This window comes from Lepisma saccharinum, chromosome 5 (assembly GCF_977018435.1).
Source record: "Lepisma saccharinum chromosome 5, izLepSacc3.1, whole genome shotgun sequence".
Lineage (NCBI taxonomy): Eukaryota > Metazoa > Arthropoda > Insecta > Zygentoma > Lepismatidae > Lepisma > Lepisma saccharinum.
In genome coordinates, this window is record NC_139233.1 from 36,498,917 (window position 1) to 36,524,340 (window position 25,424).

Sequence of the window (25,424 nt, forward strand, 5' to 3'; positions counted from 1 at the left end):
CAATTTTAGTACAATACAATTCAATACAATACAATACCTTGTGGTGAAATGCTGCACCAGTTAGCACCATCGATATCTGATTTGTCCATTCAGATTCATACTTCCAACGCTGAGTTGAGTTATCCCAAACGTGAGTGCGTGATGGAAAACCAACTATCCTATCAGGAAACTCTCTCCATACCTGTGAACAAAATTGAAAAGTTAAGACAGTAATTGCTTAGGTGATTTGGATATGTTATGTGGACAAGTAAAATATTGCCTTTTTATTGCTATTTTTTAGGGATGAGCCGATATGTAATTTCTGTCCATAACAACAAAGGATCAATATCGATAACCAATATTCTACAGATTTGATGTAACATTTCAAATGTTCATTGAAGAACACAAATGGTTCATTCACCTTCTTAAGTAATGCTTAACTAGCTAACAGCAATGGATTTCACCCTAGGAAAAGCAATTACGTATTAAGACTTTTCTGTTACAGAACCATAACATACGAATTACATGTTTAAATTCATAAAAATAACAAGAAACTGGCAAAATTGTGCAACAAATTACAGGATATTTAGAAATATATTTTTGATAGGTAAAATTATCGGTAATATTATCTACTGATAAACCGATACATCAATATGCCTGTATTAGCCGATACCGATTAATCTATCTCAATCCAACTAGTTTTCATGAATTGGTCTGCACATGTATGGAATAGTGTTATACGCCTTGTTTATTTTCACCATATGTAATGCTTTACTTGTTTATTTTCAACATGAATATGTTTTATTTGTTTGTGTTAATATTATCAAATGTATAGTTTTCCTTTATTTATGTGTAATTAAAGTGACAACGGAAGCGGAAGTCATTTCCAGTTTATAAACATTTGTAGAACTGTCCAATCTTTTATTGAATTCGTTGCCAGGACAACAGCACGTAAAAGACAAAAAGTAAGTTGAGTTTCGTGAGATGATGTGAATTTTGTGAAAAACGTTGTTCTAAAAGAAAAGCTAGAGCTTATTGTAGTGTAATTGCGTTAGTGAGTATAGAGGCATTGTATTGCAATGACTGTTTAAAGTAATATGATTTTATTAAACGTTGTACAATGGCAAGAAGCTAGTTATTTTTCTAATTGTACATCCCGAGAATGCTCAGTGTAGCAATAAGGTAAAGAAGATTCACATAACTCTGCCGCACAGGGAGAGTGGGTATCTACTGTTACGTGGTAATCCAGTGTCGTGCACCAAAGGGAACGTCACAAGTGAAGATAATAAATTCACACTGAAATATATTTATGTTAAACATAAAAACAGATATGAATATAGTCTCCTACATTTCATCATCATTCTTTAAAATAATTTAAAGAATGGTGAAGAAAACACTCACTTCCCCTACAAAATGTCATCAACATTTCTCTAAAAGTCTTTTTAAGGCACAACTGTAAGCAATCAACTATCACATCTAACAAACTCTTACTGAAATACAGACTGTGGGATTGTACAATACCTCATATCCAAACTCCACTTCATCAGACGTAAGCATAACAATATCATCATCAATTGTAAGAATAGCTTCTGTTTCAATTTCCTCATATGGATAAAATCTGTTGGACAGTTTATTCTCCCTGGTTTGGATAACTTTTAATGGTTTGTTTATTTTAGGCCATAATGAAGCTGAAAAATAAAGACACAATTAATAAAGTGATTTAACTTACCACAATACCAAAAAAACTGACCAATTTCATTACATACTGTAATTTTAAAAGTGAGGCTGGGATTCCATTAACAAAAAAAAATATTATGTCAACATCCCCATAGGCAGTGACAACACACAGTTTTATTGAATACAAAACTACTTTTTTTTCCAAGATACGACACTGACTTTACTACAGTACTATGTTTTAATTTTGTACTAAACCAATCGAGATCAATGAATTGTAAAAAAAGGTTAAGTTTGTATTGCCAAAATGCAATAACAAAAACATAAAACAAAATGTTCTTTTTTTTTTCTTTTTAATACTGTCAAATTACAGGCCAGTATATTAAACTGACATTACTGGCCATTTTCAACCCCTGTAAAAAAATGTGCATACTTCCAAGAACACATGTATCAAAATATCAAAATAAAATCAATTTGTTATTATGTTCACCTTAAATGCTCAGACAGACTAATCACAACTGGATCTAGTTTAACCCTTAGTACGCCGTGCGGTCTGATGAAAGTAAGCCCAATGTCGCCGAGGCTTTGAGCGAGAAATTTGAATTCGTATACATAATGGAGAAAAATCGTAATAACTCTGGCACTATATGAACAATCTACTTCGGATAACTTTTGTTTTGCAGGCAATACATCGGTGCATGCAACCATGTAAAATTTGGATGCCCCAACCGCGGGGGGCTTACGAGCGGGAGCTGCATCCCCCAAATTTCAATGAAAAAAAACATAAAAATGTGAAATTTGCCCCCTCTTCTCCAGCTACTTTGGGGAGAAAACCGGAACTTTTGCTTTTTTTTTTTTTCTTCAAAGAATGGACCTTCCGCAACAGAATGAAACTTGATTCATGTTTGTGGGTGCAATACAATTTGAATAATAAGGCAAAACGTAAAACTCTAGCGAATTTTAGCCAATTTGCATATTATTCATAAAATTGTTATAACTGACACTATGGGACCAATCTACTTCGGATAACTTTTGTTTTGCAGGTAGAACATCAGTGCATGCAACCAAGTAAAATTTGGATGCCCCAACCGCTGGGGGCTTACGGGCGGGGGCTGCATTCCCCGAATTTCAATGAAAAAAACATCAAAATGTGGAGTTTGCCCCCTCTTCTCCAGCTACTTTGGGGAGAAAACCAACACTTTTTTTTTTTTAAGAATGGACCTTCCGCAACAGAATGAAACTTGATTCATGTTCGTGGGTGCAATACAATTTGAATAATAAGGCAAAACGTAAAACTCTAGCGAATTTTAGCCAATTTGCATATTATTCATAAAATTGTTAAAACTGACACTATGGGACCAATCTACTTCGGATAACTTTTGTTTTGCAGGAAGAACATCAGTGCATGCAACCATGTAAAATTTGGATGCCACAACCGTGGGGGTGGGGGGTTACGGGTGGGGGCTGCATCCCCCGAATTTCAATGAAAAAATCATAAAAATGTGGAGTTTGCCCCCTCTTCTCCAGCTACTTTGGGGAGAAAACCCGAACTTTTGCTTTTTTTGTTCGCACTTGCATCTTGTGTAGCTACTGTGAATCTATTTCTTCCCTGTTGACTCGGCTCTCTGTGGAAATATGTCCGGAAGGAAACGATTGTGCGTTAGGGAAATCGATGAGCTGTTATATGATACAAAGTGTTTATGGTGAGGCCTTTCCTAACAGAGGAGGGAAGGGAGCCTTTGCAATCGTTTGTTTTGTCTATACTTCTGGATAGACACACGCTTTAGACTCATGCTTCTGACCTCTGGCTATCGTCAAGCTTCATTGCATTTCTAACATAGAGGCGACAGAAAGCCGACACCGCCAAACCTCATCCAATCCCCTCTCTCCTTGCCCCCCCCCCCCCGTCACTACTTCAGCTGGATCACCAGGTCTAAACACAAAGAAGAATGTGTGCCTTATCAGTACTATATCACAGCGTTGGAAGCTTGGAGGAAAACAGCATCATAAATACCAAGCATTTATTGTGTCTGTCAACTGGCCAACACGTGTTTGGGTGAGCCAAAACACGTGACATATTCCGAGAAAGGAGGGGGGGGGGGATTTGGAAAACACGATTGCAAAACATGTTCCCGAATGAACTGTCAGTGTTTCAACCTCAATATACAAATATGAGTGTGGCAAACCCTCGATAATTGTATCTAAAGCTGTTTGTAACATATACACTGGTGAAAACAATTAAAGGGACAAATGGTTTTTAATGAAAAAACAAAAGATAACAACGAAATAACACCAAACGTGGCCACAATATCATCCCAGAACAAAACAATAGATGAGAAAACAAACATGGGTACAACCGCCACCCATGAAAACCAAAAATGCCAAATGTCCAGCACAGCAGCTGACCGATGCTCTGTCAGTGAGGCCAAAAAAAACATGTCTAATAGGGCGTATCATCACCCCGTACAGCAATACAACTCTGGCATCGGCGATGCATACTATGTACGAGGGTCCTTAGCAATTCCAGTGGCAACCGCACCCACTCTTGCACTAAGGCACACTTGAGCTCAGCGATGGTTGTTGGAGCTGGTTGGAGGGTTGCAATTGAGCGTCCAAGGGCGTCCCATACGTGTTCTATGGGATTAAGGTCAGGGGACATCGCAGGCCACGCCAATCGTTGAATATCCTCTGATTGAAGGTATTCATCCACCAACTGCGCCCTATGTGGACGGGCGTTGTCTTCCATAAACATGAACTGCGGTCCATATGCTCCGTGGAAAAGTCGCACGTAGGGTGCAAGGATCTCGTCCCTGTATCGCTGACCTGTCAGAGAACCTCTATCGAACACATGAAGGTCCGTACGCCCGTCTGCCATGATGCCCGCCCACACCATCACACCCCCTCCGCCATAGTGGTCCTTTTCGACAATGCTTGAGGGTCGATATCGATTCCCCGTTTCTCGCCAGATGAGAACACGTCTTGAGTCGCTGTCCAGACTGAATCGTTACTCATCACTGAAGAGAATGCATCCCCAATCATTATCCGTCCAATACAGGTGTTCTCTGCTCCATGATAACCGGGCCCTTTTGTGCTGCACAGACAAAGGGATGCACACTACAGGGTGCCTCGCATACAACCCACCTTCATGCAGTCTCTGGGCAACTGTTATGCGTGAAATTGATGTCCCTGTTGCATTATACAGGTTTCGAGACAGCTGTGTTGCTGTCACGGACCTATCCCTCTTGGCGAGAAGTCGCAAATAACGGTCTTCAGCCGGCGTTGTAGCCCTTTTGCAGCCTTGACCACGTCGGCGGACCACTGTTCCTGTCTCTGTGAACTGTTTCCACAGCGTGGACACCAGGTTGCCTGTGATTGGCCTGCCTCGAGTCTTCCAACTATACTCCATCTTGTGTCATCATCTAAACGATGCCGACTCGCCATACTAACGATGGGTAAACACAGAAATTCAAAACACACGGATTGCCCAATGCTACGGTGTTTCACAACGTACTGCGGCTCCGATCCACGCCAAGCAACTGGGTACCTCTACACACACGCGATCACAGCGCCACCGCCGTACGACGTCATCGACAACTGCGTGGCACGGTTTGTGCGCAACACACGTAGCTATCGTCAACAACACACTCCTCTCTTTCTACTGTGTCCCAATCCTAACCACTTCTTCTTACACCCTCCACTACCTGCTCCTTCCACCGACATCTTGGTCTTCTCTTTTGTCTCTTTCCCACTTCTTGAGTAATGTACATTTTCCGCGACAGTAAGTGTTACATAATACCTTCTTACATTACATAGTCAAATTCCTGTTCCATATCAACATATCCTAACACTTTGTGTATGTTAAAAAAATAACAAAATTGCAGAATTATTACAGGCTATTCGTAAGTTAAAACAATGACAAAATTGCAGAATTATTACAGGCTATTCCTAAGTTAAACCAATGACAAAATTGTAGAATTATTACAGGCTATTTCACATTATGAAAATTACTGGCAATTTTATCATACCAATAAGCCAGATATGCCTTTGCTGACAAAGTACGAATCCTTCTGTTCCAACCCAAATTTCATTAAAATATTACTCCAACTATGCACGTAAATACTCTAGACTGATTAACTGAAGACAAAAGGGAATTGATTCAACTTACGTGATGGTGGAGTTTTCCTTTGGTTATTCCACACCACCAGTATCTTGTTGAGGCTGGGCACCTTCACCAACTTGTTGATGAGCAGAAAGAGGCTCTCCACTCTGTCGTACGTGAGGATGACTGCAGTAAACCCTTGGGACCGTGGTACAGTCAGAGGCAGAAACAATGGAGATTTGATGGCCACCTATGGAAAAGACAATCATGTGTATATCTATTATATTTAGATAGTTTGTGTAGCATAGAGATTAGTAAATTCATTGTTAAAAAATAACAACTCAATATGCAACAGTCCTTTGAGAGCAAGGTCTATCAAGTATTTACACTTAGTGATGGGTTGTCAGCATATTAAGTTCCATTGCTGCTATCTGCCTCTCGAGACTTCTGTTTTTAAATAACTCTGCGCTTGTCATCATGATGCAAGATCATCACTAAAATTTTGGTTCCTGAACCCAGGACCACTCACAACAGAGAGAGGGCTAACCATTCAGGTAAGCACAAGCTCAATATACAGTTGTAGAAAATTTTAATATTTCCCCAACTTAAACAAATTTATTTTTCAGACTGTCAAAGGTAAATTGAAATTCATTTTTATTTTTAATTTTTCAAATTCAGAAACTATGTATAATTTTTAATAATTTCCAAATTTGAATTTTGTGGAACAAATTTAATACATTTCTTGCATACACTAGAGCGATGGTATTTCAGTCAGTAGGGCATCTGACTGCCATTTGGGAAACCCAGGTTTGATTTCCAGTGTGGGTGACCTAAGGCTGGATTTTTTTTGACCTTGTCCTAGCATAAAAGTGGCGCCAGGGTTCACTGCTGCTAATAAAAAGGGTGGTGTGCAGGGCAGGGGCTAAAGGTGGCTGAAATGTAGTGCTGATCACATCACTTCCAAAAATGGACGAGATCATGACTATCTGGTGCATCGAGCATGGGGAAACTTTATAACTTCTTTCTACCCAGCATGTAATACCAATCCATGCAATTCTACCCAGCTTAGTGTGTGCCCTTCAAAATAGGATGCGGTACTGCAACATATAACTTGCTGCAATAACATATGGGCAGTAATCATCTGTGTGTGAACACACATTTAAAAAAATTACAATTTATAACACTTGCTTTGTGAAGCCTTTAAATCGAACAGTGATAATTTTTCTCCTGATCACATGACAGGTCAAGAATGTCTGTGCAACCTCCCCCTGCCCTCTCCTTGTGCTTTCATGGCATGATGATAATTTCCAGTCATTTCTCTACGGAGACACTGCAAGTTCCTGTAAAATTGTGTGTTTAGCTGACATTATTTTATGATTAAAATGCTAGTGGAGATCAGGCTTTATACCTATGGTTCTTAAAGACAGAAAACAACTATTCCTGGATTTTTTTTTTACTTTAAGAATTGTCTAGAAGTCGACAATTGTGCCAAGCACTAAACCGACATTTTGCATAACATTTGCCATCATCAGGTTGAAACCACAGGAGATGTAAAAAAAGAGTTCTGAGAAGTACTCAGACTTCCTCTCTCTCCAACTTTTTACCTGTGGATTTAACCTGATAATGCAAGAATGTCGTGCGAATGTCATTTTAGTGTATGATGTGTTGTGCAGTGTTCATTTTTATCAACTTTTAGACAATTCATAAAGTAAGAAACATGGTGCGAGATTCTTCTTATGTCAACTTACCGGATTTGGTCGCGAGTTCCAGTCCTCATACGTGTGTGCATTTTGGGGAAAGACACGGTCATTCAGGATGTCTAGTGTTGTGTCAGTGATGGCCTTCAATGAGGAGAAATACCTCTCATAGAGCCACTGTACTTGTTGCTGCATGTCTGCCACACAGTCATCTGACATTGCTTTCAGTTTTTCTACCAACTCACTCAGTTCATCTTCGTGGATCATAACGGCAGCCCTAGGGACAAAAAGCATGTGTTTACTAACATTGAAGAGAATTTTTTTTCCCTCTTAAAAGAAAACTTAAATAAATTTTCATATAGAAAATTAAATTAGAAGTACTGACAACTGAGCAGCTCTGTTTCTAACAGATACAGTCGGATGCACAAGTATTAAAAAGCAAATTGTCCATCAGCATGTTCCTTCACTTTCTTTTAAATATAAGTTCAAGAAATGAAATAAAACATGAAGAAAAAGCACAAAGAAGCAGCAGTCAAACCCCTATACTGCATCAATAAAATTTCGTTCCTCAAAAATACATAGGATGCAAGAGAAAAAGGATTGAAAATAGTAATAGCAAATGGGTAACACTTCTGCTTCCCACTGTACAAATTAGGCTTTCCTACAGTGTATTTTCTGAAGGTACGCAAGCACCTTTACTTCATAAAAACAAAATAATTGTTGATAGAAATACAGATAAATATGTCAAATTAAATGAATATACTACAATTTTTAGTAGCTCCTATGATTAATGTGGTCAGTACAAACATTCTCAACTTCAGCCATAGTGAAAGGATCAACAAGTTTCTCCAGTTGTCCTTACCCTTCCAGGGTAGCTCCAGGTACCTATTAGAGGCTGGGTGGACTCCAGAGCAATTTTACGCAACAACATTATCGAAAAAAATTTCCTCCCAAAATCACCGTCCTGTTTCAAGCATTGCAGTCAGATGCCCTAATACTAATACTAACCACTAATACTGGCCTGCTTGATACACACTTACTCTCTCTCACTCACTCTCACACAGGGTGAATACAAATCATGATTTTTATTAAAAAATCATTTTTGATGATTTTCTAAAAATTTAAATCAGATTTTTTATATTCAAATCGATTTTTAAGATTTTTTTTTAAAAAAAAAACGCTTAAAATTGCTTGCATGGTTTTTGGCACCATATACATAGATATGTTTCTTTTTTATAGAAAGGCTTTTTCTGGTAAACGGCCCTGTAAAAATATTTGAACAGTTAAAGCAAATAAAACATTATATGTAAATATACATTTTTCTGTTTCCCATACTGTATATATGGAAATGTTTGTTGAGTGTGTTAATGAAACTATAATAATTTCAGTAACTTTTCTTCCAGTGAAAATAAAATACTCTGGATGTAGTATATAATTGTAACTTCGAATATTTTTTATAGTCTTTGTAGCTGAATTTTGGCAAATTTTTTAATGAAAGTTTGGAAAATATCAACTGGCATTTTTTTACAGTTTAATGATAATGGCACTATTTGCTGTTTAACAGGATTACTATTTTGTATACTATTCTACACAAAATGTTTGCTATTTATTTCTCACTCTAAAAGTTACTGAATTTTAAATTAAGATAAATTTAAGGATGTTTACAATTTACATATTACATTTTCCTTCATGTGAGCTTCACCCCATTAGTACATATATTTTGTTTCCTTTCTTAGAGCCCAATAAAAACCATTAAATGATTACAAGATTAATGTACTTTCCACAAAAGTAATTCTGATATTTTTTTTTTAAAAAAAAAATCACCCAATTTAATTCATCTTGCTCTCTCATATTAATTGATGAAATATTTTGATAGTTTTCCACTCCTACAACTGGACAAAAAATTAGATTATATTGTTTTTCCTATCATTTATACCATCTAAATTTAATATATAATAGTGCACTCACTTTTTCCAGTCCACAATATCTTGAAATGGCAAGACAAGAGAATTGGCACGTACAATAGGAATGCAGCCACTAGCCATGGCCTCAGTTAGAAAGCTTTGGCCCAGTCGAGCTCCATGAAGGATAAGGCAAAATGTAGCCTCCTGCAATGATACGGTTAAGAAGAACATATTGCCATTATATCATAAACCACCAAATATTCAGCTGGATCAAATTATTCACGTAAGTAACTCGTTTAGCCTTTACAAAATCAATCTTACATTATAAGGATGTGAGATGCAGTTTCCTTCAGCGAGTGCGAGGAGCTGAACCAGAGGGAAAGAGATGTACATGATCTCACGTCACACAAAAGCTGGATTTTTACAAGAGCACATATGGAATGTTACTACAGAAGGTTGTTCGGGATCTCTGGTGACGATTTTGAAAGCCGCTACCGGTGCTGTTATCAACGTATTGGCTTTCATTCTCAGAAGTGTTTTTGTACCAAATGTTTTCAAATTTCCTTTAATTATCTTTCAGTATCACCACTGAACAGGAATGATTTTTAGAAAATAATACATTTATAAATTAATGATACATATTAGTAATGATTCTTAAAATGAAGAACATGTCTGAATGTGAGTTAACATAAAAAAATGGTACTTTTTACTCAACGTGTTTGTTTTGAGTAAGTAATTTACAGAATATACACACACTAAATAGTAATGCACGAGCATCAAAATCTTAATGTCCTTGGTCCTTCATGCGTTACCACAAGTTGGTCGTTACAACCAACTTTGAGGGAATTCTCAACAATCTCGCATAATGACTAGGTAATTTTAACATGCTTAAAACATCTAGTTTTTTTAAATTTAAGCAAGCACTTGAATAACCACATACACAACTTAAAGCAATACCACACAAAATGTAACAGAAATATGAACTTTACAGTGTAAATTATTTGAATTTATACGACAATTCTTTAGCATGGACTTGCTAGGGCGATCCTATTAATTATCCAGGTCTGTAAAATTTCTTCCTACCGTTAGACGGCGCTACCACTTCTGTATCTGCCTAGTGATTATGCAGTTCACCTGGATTAGGGGACTTTCTTATACTCACTCACTCACTCACACTCACTCACTCACTCACTCACTCCATCCATCCATCCTTGGTAGTACAAGGTATATTTGACATTTTTCTGTTTTAGTGAGCTGTCAAAAATGAATTGTGAGGTGAAAGCCGAAGTGAAACAAACTTCTAAACAAGGCGTACAAATTAATTACAAGAAAGGGATTGAAAAGTCAAGTATGGGACAAATTCATGTTAGTAACTACGCAGGATGGTCAACACATTGGTTACGTATCGTGCAAATATTGTTCGACTTTGTTGTACTTTTCACCCTCTATCACACATTTAACATCACATACATGCAAAATACATCTCGAAGAAATAAGGTCAGATCTAGTGCAACACAATTTAAAGCAAATTCTGACAGATAAGTTTGTGAAAATGTGTACCAGTGATCTTCGCCAATTTAATATTGTTTCAGGAAGTGGGTTTCAAATCTATCCCAGGAACTAATAAATATTGGTGCTGAATATGGACGCGTGAGTGTTGACGATATTCTTCCTCATGCTACGACCATATCAAGAAATATTTGAGCACAAGCAGATGCTATAAGAGAAAAAGTGTTGCCGGAAATTATTAATACGGCTCAAAAGTTCACTTGTGAATGTACTGCAGATTTGTGGACAGACCCTTACAAAAAAAGAAATTACCTTACCATCACAACCCATTTCATAAGCGATGGTTGGGTGCTATAGAATTGTGTATTAGCTCAGCGAATATTTTATATTCCTGCCACAAATGCATCTAGCGAGAGGAATTTCAGTGCAGCTGGGAATCTAATTTCAGAAAAGAGATACCTGCTTGATCCAGAAAGAATTAACTATATTCTTCTTGTTCGTAGCATCGAGACCCCATGAGAAGAGAACAAATATTTAGGCTCACATTAAGGAGACATTCTGGAAACATTTTTGGAAGGTTCTGCCCAAAATGGACGAATCATGTAGGTTAGGTTTTTTTAAAATATATTTTCTCATTCGCAGATAAATTTGTAATTCGGTAACACAGTGCATAAGATAGCAAAAGTACATTATAACATGGATGTAATGACTATGTTCATTTATGTTTCCATGATTGCTGCGGCATTAAAATTATGCTTGATTATATGGTATTCCTGTATCTTATTTCACAGTCCTAATGAACAATGATGTACAGGATTTGTTACATATGATTAGATATTTTGAATTGCTTAAGCAGATCTGTCAGAATGTGTATCGAAAGGTTCTATTTTTACGACATTTTATGCTGAAACTGTTGCTTTAAACTAGGAACACACAATATTAATGATTCAAGATCAATTTCGTACATAAATAAGAGTACATTTTTAATTGTAACCCGAAAATTTGTTAATATATTGCATTGCTCGGTTTTTGAGTGCCAAACGTATTTATTCATTATTTTGAGATGGTTCTTTAAATGCATAATTCGAAAGTACGTTCTTGTACTGTAATAGCCCCATGTCTCAGTTATCCAAGTTTTTTTTTTATTATTATTTTTGTGCCGGCCCCCTGGACGGAGTGGATAGCACATCATGCTATGACACCAGGGGTCCCAGGTTCGAATCCTGGCCTGGGCATGGATGTTTGAGAGTGTCCATTCATCAATTTCATAAAAAAGTCACTCATCCCCATCTTCGCAAATTAGCCAAAAAGTGGCACAAGAAGCAAAGTAAAATAAAGCAAATCAATCAATTACTCAATCGAATATTCCATGTGCTTGGCCACATAAACGTTAATGTACAGTGCATTACGTTGTGCATCAGTTCAAAGTGCAAATATGTTTCTCTCGGATAGAACGTAGTGTGAAACATTTTCCCCTTCAATTTTGATATACGACACAAAATTATAACTTCCAGTAGCAATGATTGTGTACTAAAACTGGGTGGAGAGGGGGGAGGCAGGACAGTTTACTTTCTCTTGGAAGAAGTGTGAGTGCAAAAGGGGCAACAAATTGGGCAAGAACTTAACCCCCTGCCCAACTGATTACTTTTTCAAAGTTTGTCAATGTTTTGTGCGCTTTTTATGCAAATCACGACTGAGCTCAAAGTTTAAAGTGGAATAGGAAATACGTTCCTTTTGCCTCCACCAGGTATCAAACTTTGGAAAATATTGCTATTCATTCATAAAATCATGCTGCTTATACACAAAAAAGAAATGAGACAAACAGATGCTCGGTACCGATGTTTTGAATAAAGTTGCCTTTCGGAAAAAGCTTATAAAAGCGTTAAAAATTTGCTTCCGTTCATAAATGTTCCATGCTACGATGGAAATATAAATGATTATTCTCTCTTCCAGAGAAGGCACTAACAAGTGTGAAAATTTAATTTAAAAAGTACTCAGTTAATGATAAACGTAAGGATAAACACAATCAAATTCTTTCTGTCCACCACATGAATCACGCTCGAGCATGGGAGACTCGAGCGGTTGTGAGCGAGCGAAAGCGGTCCAATGCAGTACTCTAGTGGGTAGTGAAAAATTGAAGTTAAAGAGCATACATTTTGCATAATCTCTCTCTAGCTTAATCAGCATAAAGAGCCACTTACAATTTCAACATGAGTAGAAATTATTACCCTAGAACTTGACAACCTTCTTCCCAATAACAACATGCATTTTGAAGTAATTGAAATAATGTACACCTTATACAATACTGCACCTCAGCATCTTAATCACCAGAGAAATTTTTTTAATTCAAAATTATTATTATTATTAAGTTATATTCTAATAATTTTCTAGTTATTTTATTTATTTTTGAGGATTTTTAGGTCATCCACTTTCATGCCTATCAACTAATAATTATACTGAGTGCCACTCCAACTGGCGGCTGGGAAGCAGCGATCAGTTGAATTTTATTCGACTGACATTGGGCATTTGCGAGTCACAACATACCGAACGTTGTTCGCGGAAAAATAAATGAGCATTGGGTCCACCACATGTTGCCAAACATACTGTAAAGTGCGAGTGAGTCTTCTCGGGCAACGATATTGCCAGCACCAGAAATAAGCGGGGTGTTAATGGTACAACTGCACACGTGGTCCTACACGAGGGAGTTTCCCACGCAAACAGACAACTGGCAAAAACAGAAGTACCGTTTGGCAACGTTGCTTCAGGAGAGCGATGTGATCCCTTCAGCTTTTACTTCGCAACTGAGTTTGTTGACACCCATCGAGGCACACACCATCGAAGACGACTGACGAACACTAAGGGCCAGAAATAGCAGTCAATTGAATTACAAATCTCAACTGGTAGGTGTCTCTTGTCCTTGAGTGTACAACACAGTACGCATGCTAAAAATATATGGGAATGGGGGAGTGGGTGAGTACAGCCAACGCATCATAACAATAAACTTACTCTTTGATAACTAAATGTTAGAGCAAAACAAAGACAAAAGTGCTTCGTCGGTGCTTCCACGTAAAACAAGGTCGTGCACGAGTAATGGCTTTTTCGGTTAACCTGGAAATTCGGTTAAACGGGACTTTAGTGTATATAGATGCAACTGCCAATTTGTGTCATTGTAAATAATGTATAAAAAGGCATGCTGCAAATGAAGCTAAGGAAAACAATATATACCTTCTGTCAAAAAAGTACCGGGAATTTGTAATTTAAAAGGCCCGCACAAATGATTTTCTAAAAATCTTTCTTTCCGTAAGTTGGTAGCTCTGTACTTAATTACTATGCCAAACATGAGCGCGATCTGTCAACCAGTTTGTTTACAGCAGCAGGTTGAATCAGTCTTCTTCAGTAGTGCATCACGATTTTTACAATGAACAAAATTATTGAACAAAGAGTTTGCCTTAAATTTTGTGTTGCGAACGGAATTTCGTGTGCTGACTCGCTAAAAATGTTAGAAAAGACTTATGGTGAATCAGTTTTTATCAAAAACCCAGGCTTACATGTGGTACAAAGCGTTCAAGGAGGGCCGTAGATTGTCAAAGACAAGCCTCGTTCTGGACGACCTTCGACCTCTTCAACCGATGAAAACATCGAAAAAGTGAAGGAAATTGTGCTCGATAATTGCCATTCCACCTAAAGAGAGATAGCTACAGACCTTAACATCTCTCACGAATCTGTTCGTTCGATTTTGGTGGATATTTTGGGCATGAGACGCGTTGCTGCACGGATTGTTCCAAAAAGAGCTGAATTTTCTTCAAAAACAGTACCGTGAGCAGGTCTCTTTAGACATGCTGGATCGTGCCAATTCTGATCCCACATTCATGGAACGCATCATAACTGGTGATGAGACATGGGTCTACGAGTTTGACATGCAAACAACTCAACAGTCATCAGAATGGAGGACAAAAGACGAGCCAAAACCGAAAAAACCACATCAAAGTTGCTCAAAAGTCAAGGTGATGCTCATTGTTTTCTTCGATATTCGTGGTTTGGTGCATCATGAATTCATTCCAGAGGGACAGACGGTCAATAAAGAATACTATTTGGCTGTATTGAAGCATTTGCGTGAGAAAATCAGTCAGAAACTGCCAGATTTGTGAAGAACAATTCGTGGATTTTACACGACGGTAATGGGCCATCGCATAGAGCGACAGTTGTGACCGAATTTAAGGCCAAAAACACAATAAATACCATCGAATAACCACCGTATTCACCAGATCTGGCCCCGTGTGACTTCTTATGTTTCCAAAACTAAAATTGCCACTCCGGGGTACCCGTTTTGACTCGATTGAAGCCATAAAGCAAAATTCGTTGAAGGAGCTGAAGGCTATACTGGAAAGCGCCTATAAAAAATGTTTCCAAGACTGGCATATGTGTGTTGCATCAAATGGGGCCTACTTTGAAGGCGACAAAATAAATAGTGATGAATAAATGAAAATTGTGCATTTTATTTAACAATTTCCAGTACTTTTTTGACAGAATATATATAGACTGCTGCAAATAAATATTTCATATTAGGTAAGGTTCCCCCTGCATACAACACCATGCCTTGAAGTCACATTTAGGGTACGTGAAGGTAAAGCCCCACACCCCCACTACATATTCTCAATCTCAGATATTTTGGAGGTGATGTGATCAGCACCACACTCTGGCTGCCTTTAACCTGCAGGGTTGCCACCAGGTACACATTGATTTGAGGCTGTGTGAGCCCCAGAGCTGCTTTATGCAGGGACTAGGCTGGTAAAATTCTGACCTCAGAACATCTACCCCAGGAATCGAACCTGGGTCTCCCATGTTGCAATCAGACACCCTACAAACTACAACAACGTGGCTCTAATTCCATATTACAAAAAAAATATTTTTCAGGAACTGACAAAGCATCAACAATGGATTCTTTGATTCCCAGTAGCCCACATAGACTAATAATAGCATGAAAAAGTGGTGTCTGTAAAAATGACTTGCAGCAATACAAGAACCATTAATTTTGAATAACCATCTATATATAGACGCTCCGAAAAAAAGGCCCAATTTTAGAGTGTGCTCCACCGCAGTTAATGGGTTAATGAGTTCCTGGTAAGATTGTACTAACCTGCAGAACACTCGGGTACTGGACAACCTTGTCACCATAGCATCTCGCAGTATAATTTGCTGATTCATGGCACAGTTCCAGCAGCAGAAACTCCGAGTGGTCCACTGCTAGACTTCTCAACTCCTCAAGGTATCCAGGATGAAGATTCAGTTCAGACGACACAACCAACCATGGACGATTGGTCCTGTAGTAAGAAAACATATGAAAGAAACTGTGCATGTACACATAATTAACTAATAAGTTTTTCACCTAACCACTATGTAATTTCATATTAATTATTATTATTATTATTGCAAACTAGTATTATTTTGGTAAAATTCAAAGGTAAAAGTTAGAAATTTCTTCAAAATTTGTTTAAAGCTCACTTGATGCACACATAGGATAATCACGACTGGCCCTAAGGCTTATGTGAACCACAGTGTGCTTTCACTTGACTACAATGTGACAGGGTTAACCACTATATTATCCTGGAGGCTCTCACATCTAGAAGTGTTTGCTGCTAATGAACCAATATGAAATTGATCAATACCAATATCCTACCAATCTGATGTAAAAATTGCTTATGTTCCTTGAGAAACATGAATGAGCAATTAATTCCCTTGTAACCAGGTTTGCCTTCGAAAAACAAACTGTGTATTTTGACATTTACTATGCAAAACTAGGAGGACATAAAATGTAAGAAAAAGAGCAATAATTTTACACTAAAATATTATTTATGGAATATAAGGTTGATAAAATACTATGTAATTTTACACAAACTGATACATCCATTTTATATATTAAAAAAAAGAAAAGTGCTCCCCTGTGCTTTGCGCCATGCTATGAAGGCATATAGGGGATGTGGAGTTAGGGTCCCACACTTTCTTCATCACAGCCGAAGGTAGGTGGGGGTGATGTGATCAGCACAGGGGAGCACTTCCTAACTGCCTAACTGCCTTTACACCTCAGTTTTTTGCTGGGTAGGTGCCAGACACACTTGAACAGGTGAAAAAAAATCCCGGTTCACCTCCCTAGGCATCAAAACATCTGTGTACCAGAAGAGTTTTTATGAAGGTGTTACACATGCATGGGATGGACAATCTATTCGACAACGCAAGATTCAAACTGTGGGCTGCGAACTGGATGCAGACAGTTCTCGAATATATCTCTCTGATTCGAGCCTGAACATCACTAATGTGTTTTATCCTTCCATGTTTGCAGCTCTTATAAAAGCCAAAACACACCCAATTGTTCATATTCAGGACTAAGCACTGGCAAGTGTTCAAAATTGTCTGTCACAGCTTTCGCAGTCTCGGCATAAAACAAAGGAAGTCTTCTAGAATAGAGATGGATTGCATAACAATTATTGCACACTGAAAACCCTTCCGTTCTGAACACATCTAATGTTTTAGCTCCCAATATGATCAAATGCATACTCCTTTATCTCCAGTGACATCTCCAAGGGAGGGTTGGTGGGGTTATAACACCAACTGACCCAGTATTCCTTTAAAAAAGAATGCCAAAGATGGGAAAAGATCACAAAATGAAGACTGTCCACCAAAAATAGTATGTGTAACCCCTTTCTCTTCCGAAAATCATGGGCACGCCACTCTTTATCTCAAACATATTTTTTTTTTAAATCAACTCACCAGAAGTTTTTATAATTTCATACTGGAGACTGAAGTAAGTGTGTTCTTCCTGCAGGTTTCGATATTATCCTTTAGGATGCTGTCACCTTCCTTCGTACCTAATTTTAACAAAGCTATAATTTCCCATCATTGTGACTTGAATCTTCAATACTTAGGAAGATTTCAACCGAGGGGACACTTGATACATGTTGTTTGGAATGAGTCCATCACCAGCAATTTTTCACACCATAGCAACACAAAAGGCTGCACAAACCTACTTTCAACTTGTGAAATCCTCAGGTGACACGGTGCGAAATCTCCCTTAGAAGGGCAGTGTTATCGTCACCTAGAAGCGGCAGATCTTGTTGACCATAGAAGCAGTTGGTAGAGCAATGGCACGGTATGCCAGAGCCTTGATTCGGGTCCTAGTAGAGCCTGCAATTTCCGCTAAAATGTCTACATATGCAACATCTTCTTGCTTTCTCTTCTCGACATTCATAAAATTTTCGGCTGTCTCCTTTTGGTAGTTAAATGTTTGAGTGCGTGTCGAATCCAGTAGGCTTAAGGCGATCTCCTACCCCGACGAAACGTTTGAGCATTTTCCATGTAAGCTTATGGGGATGACTTTGGTCACGATTATCTCAAGAACCAGTCAAATGAAAATTTTCAATTTTTCTTTATGCCATGAAAATTCTCGGACTGCATACATGAAATTTGGTCCTGGCACAACTAAATTATGACTCAAAACTTTCATTTTCAGGTGATCTGTGCACCTCAATTCTTTTTTAATAAACTGAGGCTCTGTAAGTTCCGATGTCTTCATCAACATCCTCAACTTTGGATCCGAACTGGAACTAGTAGTAGACTTCGTTACTTTATGGTATTTGGTCATTTTCATTTTCAGATCACTAGATCTTATAAAGCAACCAATGGACACTGACTGATCACTAATTGACTGTATGAATTGTCACACTTACCTCTGAAGTCTCACTAACCAATTCTGTTGTACAGATCAACAGGGAAATTGAAGCTGCGTATTTATATCCTCAGTCATTATATTCTAGAACATCCACAGATAAAACGATTCCTTAATATTGCCAGTAGTTCGACTCCTTCTCTTATTCAATAAAGTTCCCTCCTGCACTTTGCAGAGATTAAAAATTACAACGAATCACCCTACTTGTGGCGTTACCTTTGTTGTGCAGCTTCCAAATGCTGACATGTCTTTACATAGTGCTCAAGATGCCAAAATCATAATTTTATATAGTGCAAAGAGAAAAAAAAATTGGGGGAGGACCTGATCCCCACCTTGGATACGTGCTATTAACGATAACAGGGTTATAGAACATTCTCAGTTTTGTCTCGATAATTATTTCTCTCAAATTATCATCTCATTATTCAAGAAGCCAAAAACCTAATTTTATCAAGCGTAAACTGAAAAATTTCCTAAAGCCCTCCCCCCTCCTAAGCCCCCTTCAATATGTGCCTGCATGACGTGGATAGGACCTGGGTCTCTGGCATGGGAGTCAAATGCCCTAAGCGTGTTTGCACACACACAGAGATAATGTCGACTGCGATATTGTGTGCACCAAGAAACAACGGGGGTAACTGGGACAGGAGCACACGTAGACCTGCACGACAAATTTCCTGGAAGGACCTTTCGATGGTCAAATGCATCCGGAGCTCCCCTCCACACATCGAGAGGTGGGCCCGGCCCCTTGTGCCTCCTCAACGAAAAAGGGGATGCAGACCCAAAATAAATTTAGCTAGAAGTTGTTTTGAAGCAGGGCAGCGATGCCAACCCTAGTATAATTATGCTAAACCTAGCACAATTTGAGTTTCGGTGAAACCTAGCACCCTGCGTTTGCATAATTTGCAAACTTGCTCCTCCTGGAGGGAGAAATTCGCTTTAAAGAACGATATCTTGAGAAATTAAAAATAAAATTACATCCAGATCTTATTTCCGACCAGGGACATGCCTTTCCAACCACATCCTTTCCTCTTCATATTTTCTTTATTCTCCTGTTTACCTCGCAAGGAACATTTCATGGCAATCTTACTTCAATGTTGAACTCACCTCGGAAAATAGCTTAACTTAAAATTACAATCATCCAAAAAATAATCATAATAATAAATTACTGTTACTAATTATCAATAATAATATGCCGTGGCCTCTTTATATCTTTACTTGCCACCTGCCCGCTATGTGCTTGTAAATCACATTGTAGAAAACATCAAAGTATGTAAAATTTATTGTTATTATTATTTAGATCCTAGCACACTTTACCAGCATTTAGCATAATTTCACAGATTAAACAGTTTTTCTTATCGGAAGGTTGGCAACTCAGGGTAGGAGCCATCAGGCATTTGTGCGTTCCCTTCAAGGTCATGGCGAGAACCCTGATTGTGTCCATGCATGAAGAACACTCTGCCAGTGTTGACGTTGAAGAGGAAAACTACCCCGGCAAAAGAATGGTAGGTGTGCAAGCACGCTGACAACTGAGCTACCGTGGCCTTTTTTTATTAGCTAATGCTGATATTATTGTCCCAACCATGGTTTTTTAGAAGATACTCCAAATTACTATTTCTACAGAAAATTTGGAGAGAGTAATGAACAAAAATATTTATGTAAAAAGCTTCTTTCTGTTCACTATACAGTCAGAACAAATGATTTATATTTTCAGAGATAAATTTGGAAATTAATAAGTTTGACAAACAAGTTACAAAAACCATTATCGAAAACCAAAACAAACACTTACTTGGCACTGGAAGGGAGATCTAGCTGCTCCACAACCGGAGTGTACATTGGAATAGGTACATCAAAACCAGATCGGTACATCCAAGATGATAATCCAGCCCCAGCCACCATTGCATTACTAAGGTTCATTTCCACCAAAGAATTGTAATCCAGTAACATGCTGAAGATTAAGTGATTGTGGCCATCATTCCAGCTGAAATGATGGGAGTTTCTTTTTACAAAAGAATGTTATACTGCATATGAATCTATATTTTTTTATGAACTCCCTCTGTATTCTTAATTTGTTTATTTTATATCACTTTTCTGCCTCTTTAGGCTAATCACAATGATAAAATTGATTGGTGATTTGCGAGTTGTTTTTTGGGTTGTGAGTTGACCATTCAACATGCCTGGCCATGTCAATTTGACTTCATACATGTAAGGCAAATTTCAGAAGAATATTACATAATAATTTGTAATTATAGGTTTGTTTTAAAATTGTTCTAGCTTTTCCTATTGCACCCTCATCTATTGCTATAAGATTCCAATGTAAAAAGGCCATGTGGGTAAATGTTGACCTATTGAGAATACCTCTTTGCAAAATGCCAGAAGACTACCTTCAAATCCTCTGTTAAGGCATGGATTGTGTATGTCTTTAATCCATTTCATCACTTCATCATTCATCCTCATAGCACAAATAACCTAAAGAGCAACGAAAGATTCCTAAAAACATTTGAAACTTTGCAGCAAACAATTTCACTTTTCTTTCACCATTCCTTAGTTTATGGTTTACAAATTTACAACATGTTTGTCCTACATGCTATAGCAACCTGACAACATTATGACCTCCATTCCAACATGTAATAACAATAATAAAAATATAGGACTTTCAACCTCTTTGTGAATAAAGGTTTCCTTATCATTTAAATATTGTTTATATGTGTAATTTTTGAGGAGAATGTATGTGTAGTCGAAGTGTGGAGAAAATAAAAAAGTACTGAATAAAGCAATATAATATGATCCAATGTCATAAAAATATCTGTTTTGTCATTAATGAGGAGATGATTTATTTCACTGCAAGATCATTAAGGAATGTATTAAAAATGTTACAGTTTAACCACTTACCTAAGAGACATTTGGGGGGAAGGTTGAAGCAATTAATTCCACCCATTCTCCTTGTACTATATAATTTAACTAAATGTGTAATTCATAATTGGGGAAAAGAGAGACGCGGTAGTATATAAATACGGAGAAACTAGTACTCACTTTTATCCGCGAAGCTGTTTTTTCTTCTTTTTCGATTAATTTCAGTGGCCACTGCCACCATCCTCGTTGGAACTTGCTGCGCTGTTGCTTGGCGTGCGTCTTTTGTTCGTAGTTCTCTGGCTACCGTTAGGTGCAGCAGTTATCGCCCAGAAATAGCAGACGACGCACCAAGACGCACGGCGCACCTAACGGCAGCCAGAGAACTACGAACAAAAGACGCACCCCAAGCAACAGTGCAGCAAGTTACAACGAGGATGGTGGCAGTGGCCACTGAAATTAATCGAAAAAGAAGAAAAAACAGCTTCGTAGATAAAAGTGAGTACTAGTTTCTCCGTATTTAAATGTGTAAATTGGTGTAGATGACAGAATCAATCGCTTCTCCATTAAATACAGCTCTGACTGCATCCAACATTAATATTAATTAAAACTACAGTGATAAATTTCAAAGCAGTATACTCTTCATCTCAGTTTCTTAATTAAGGACAATCGGGAAGATAGAAAAATTGTAATTGAGTTTGCATATTGCAGAAAACATCTGCAATTATTATTTCACATCTATATTGTTGGAATATGCTAAATGTGCTCAACTCAGTTTGTCATATTTCCTGACACTGAAAGCAAATACATATTAAAGTAAATAAAAATATATATATATACAATACTTACAATGGTAAAGAAGCCAAGGCTTGAGAAGTCTCCTTTGTACGAAAGCGGCTCTGACTCAACATATCAAGTGAAGGAATGAAAATGCAGGCTTCCTCTGGATTCGGAGTGTAGTAAGAGCTTTCAGTTATACTCTTCAAAATAAAATAAAACTCTTTCGACATCTGACTAGTTGCGGGAATGCCATTTTCACCCACATACTTCTTCAATGGATATACGTACACTTTAATTTTGTCTTGCCTGCACTTATACACATCGAAGCAGTCATAATATGTACACTGTGGACTCCATGGTTTCGACGAAGGACTTGAAGACTTCAGAACAATTTCTGGAATGTTGTCTAAGTTGTCGAGGGAAAGTTGTTTGTGAGTCTGGTAGTCCAGTTCGTAAAATCCTCCAGGGAGGATGAAAATAAATGCAATCCATAACAGGAGGAGGATAAAAAGGCCCACAAAAAAGTGCCTGTACCGGTTAAGAAGCCTTCCAGGCTTGGAAATTCTTGCTCCACTTATCATTGTGTGCTCTTTTGCATCTTACAGTGTACAAGGATTCGGCATCACCTAAAACAAAGGCATAAAAGAAACCGATCATTCACTTCTTGTGTTCATTTGTAAAAATTAAATTCTTTCAACATTATATTGCAGCAAGACAGTAAAAATAGTGGCCCAAGTTCCGATTGCTAATTCAAAATTAATTACAATACACATGCATTTTTAACATGGTTTGATTTCAAGCTACAATTTATTAAGAAATCTGGACCCAAGTTCCTTTTGCTTTATTGCAATTTCATCATGCTACAAATGCAATTTTAGCATGGTTCAATTTCGATTTACTTCAGTTAACACATACTGCGAAGTTTGTAGTTAGGTTAGGCAGGCCAGGCTTGGTTCTCTAAGCATTAAAGTAAAATCCCTAAATGCATTCTACTAAGGTTCCGATTTACTTCCACATTAATTCCCACTAGGCTATGATACATACAGTCGCTTATCAACGGAAAATACAATGTCCATGAGAAGCACGCATGCTTGAGTAAGATAATTTTGAAGTTGTTTTTTTCAACATAAATTACTTGTTTTTCTAAATCCAAACAGTGCTCATTATAGTAACAATATGGTATAGTGAAAACACATTTCTTCAAATTTACAGGAGAAACTACTTACGAAAATGAGTTTCTGTAGACTTTTGGAAGCTCATGGAAGTGTTTTCTCCCTTCGTTCAACTTATTCGGCCGGTAAATCATGTATTTTTCGACATTAATGTATCTCCAATGCACGATAGCTCTTGCCACCATTACAGTTGACTACGTGAATCAAATGTTCTGTGTGTTAGATTATGTAACCCCCTGTTAATGTTGCAACCACGTGGTAGTTTTACAAGATGACGTGCGAGCGTTTTTTTTTGTTGTTTTTTTTCAATTTAATTTTCTGTTTGCCTAACCTAACTGAACCTAACCTTCCGTGAATGATTTGTGGATCAATTTTCGCTTAAAAACCTTCTGTGAAAAGTTTGTGCGGCATTTTTTGGTTCATAAGTTTGGAAACACTGCATATCAGCTGACGATAGACAATGTGAGTCAAGATTTGCCTGCCATATTGTGTGTAACGAAAGTGAATTAGCAACGAACAATAAATACTTGTAATGTGAAAAATTACGCTTTTTTCACTGAAAAAAGCAAAATCCCACGTTCAAAAATGTTCTGCTATCCATAACAGGTAAGTACAAATGTAAATAATTAGGAAATAAACGAGTGAAATGTGTTTTCACTATACCATACTGTTACCCTCATTATTTTAAGGAAGGTTCAAATTTCGTGTGACAATGATTGTCAAAATTCTACGACAATTAAGTCTTCCTGCTAGGAGATTTGGAAAAAACATAAAACAATTGGAACTATTACCGAAATCTGGAATCCTTGACCCTCTGTACCTCTCCTAGAAAGTAAAGAATTGCACATGGTTTGTGACGATGTTGTTGTTTATGAACATTGTGTGTTATTTGTTGCTCATGCTGATGTGTTATGGTGAGTAATATACTTCTATTACCTTACCTTGAAGACTTCATGCAAGTGAATATAGCACCTAACACAACAATCCAAAACATCACCATACAGGACGTTCTCTACTGCTTCATAAACATAAAATATTCATTCATTGTTTTCTGCCTAATTGGCAGGTTTTTCACTGCAATCTCCAGCTTTCCCTGTTCTCTGCCTTACGCTTCGTAATAGCATACGACCCAGTTAATTTAATATCATCCATAAGCTGATATCTCTTTCTTCCACGGACTTTTCTTCCTTCAACCATTCCCTCCAAGGTATCTTTTAGCAGGCAGTTCCTTCTTAGACAGTGTCCTAACCAGTTTCTTTTCCTCTTCTTGATGGTCTCCAGTATTGATCTTTTTTCACCAACTCTTTTCAGTACGGCTTCGTTTCTTACCTTGTCCGTCCATTTTACACGCTCCATTTTTCGCCATGTCCACATTTCAAAAGCTTCGAGTCGTTTCTCTTCATTTCTTCTCAATGTCCAGGTTTCTGCACCATATAGTGCTACACTCCACACACCACATTTCACTAATCTCTTCCTTAGACCTATGTCCATGGGTCCACAAAAAACATTTTTTCTTCTATTGAAAGCTTCTTTTGCTATTGCGATTCTCATTTTCACTTCTTGGTTGCAGCTCATGTCACTGCTTATAGTGCATCCGAGGTACTTGAAGCTATCCACTTGCTGGATTCTTTCACTGTTTGCTCTCACATTAATATTCCTTGCTTTCCGTCCTATAACCATTGCCTTTGTCTTCTTTACATTAATCTTCATCCCATACTGCTCACAGCTGCTGTTTAACTCTTCTAACATACTATTTATGGTTATTTCATCCTCAGCGAATAATGCCATGTCATCAGCAAATCTTATGCAGTTTATTCTTCTTCCTCCCAATTTGACACCTCCTGTACCCTGGAAACAAGTTTTCACTATATCTTCTAAATAGATATTAAACAAAGTAGGCGATAGGCAGCATCCTTGTCGTACTCCTCTTCCAATTTCACAGCCTTCTGTCATTTCGTCTCCTGTTCTCACTTTAACTCGTTGATTCATGTATAAGTTGCTTAGAAGTCTTCTCTCTTTCCAATCTACACCAATTTTCTTCAGAAT

General features: G+C 37.7%; 1 protein-coding gene across 3 annotated transcripts in view; it reads right to left on the bottom strand.

Annotated features, from left to right (window-relative positions):
• Positions 1-25,424, bottom strand: part of sotv (exostosin glycosyltransferase sotv) — a 39,313-nt gene that overhangs the window by 9,365 nt on the left and 4,524 nt on the right. For all 3 annotated transcript variants that reach the window (XM_083122429.1, XM_083122430.1, XM_083122431.1), the window contains exons 2-9: positions 22,276-22,832; positions 20,366-20,557; positions 16,000-16,183; positions 9,418-9,557; positions 7,501-7,726; positions 5,819-6,002; positions 1,501-1,667; positions 38-181 (exon numbers count right to left, since the gene is read on the bottom strand). In XM_083122429.1, the coding sequence (XP_082978555.1) occupies positions 38-181; positions 1,501-1,667; positions 5,819-6,002; positions 7,501-7,726; positions 9,418-9,557; positions 16,000-16,183; positions 20,366-20,557; positions 22,276-22,787 (1,749 nt within the window). In that variant the 5' untranslated portion in view covers positions 22,788-22,832. The remainder of the gene's footprint in view (positions 1-37; positions 182-1,500; positions 1,668-5,818; positions 6,003-7,500; positions 7,727-9,417; positions 9,558-15,999; positions 16,184-20,365; positions 20,558-22,275; positions 22,833-25,424) is intronic.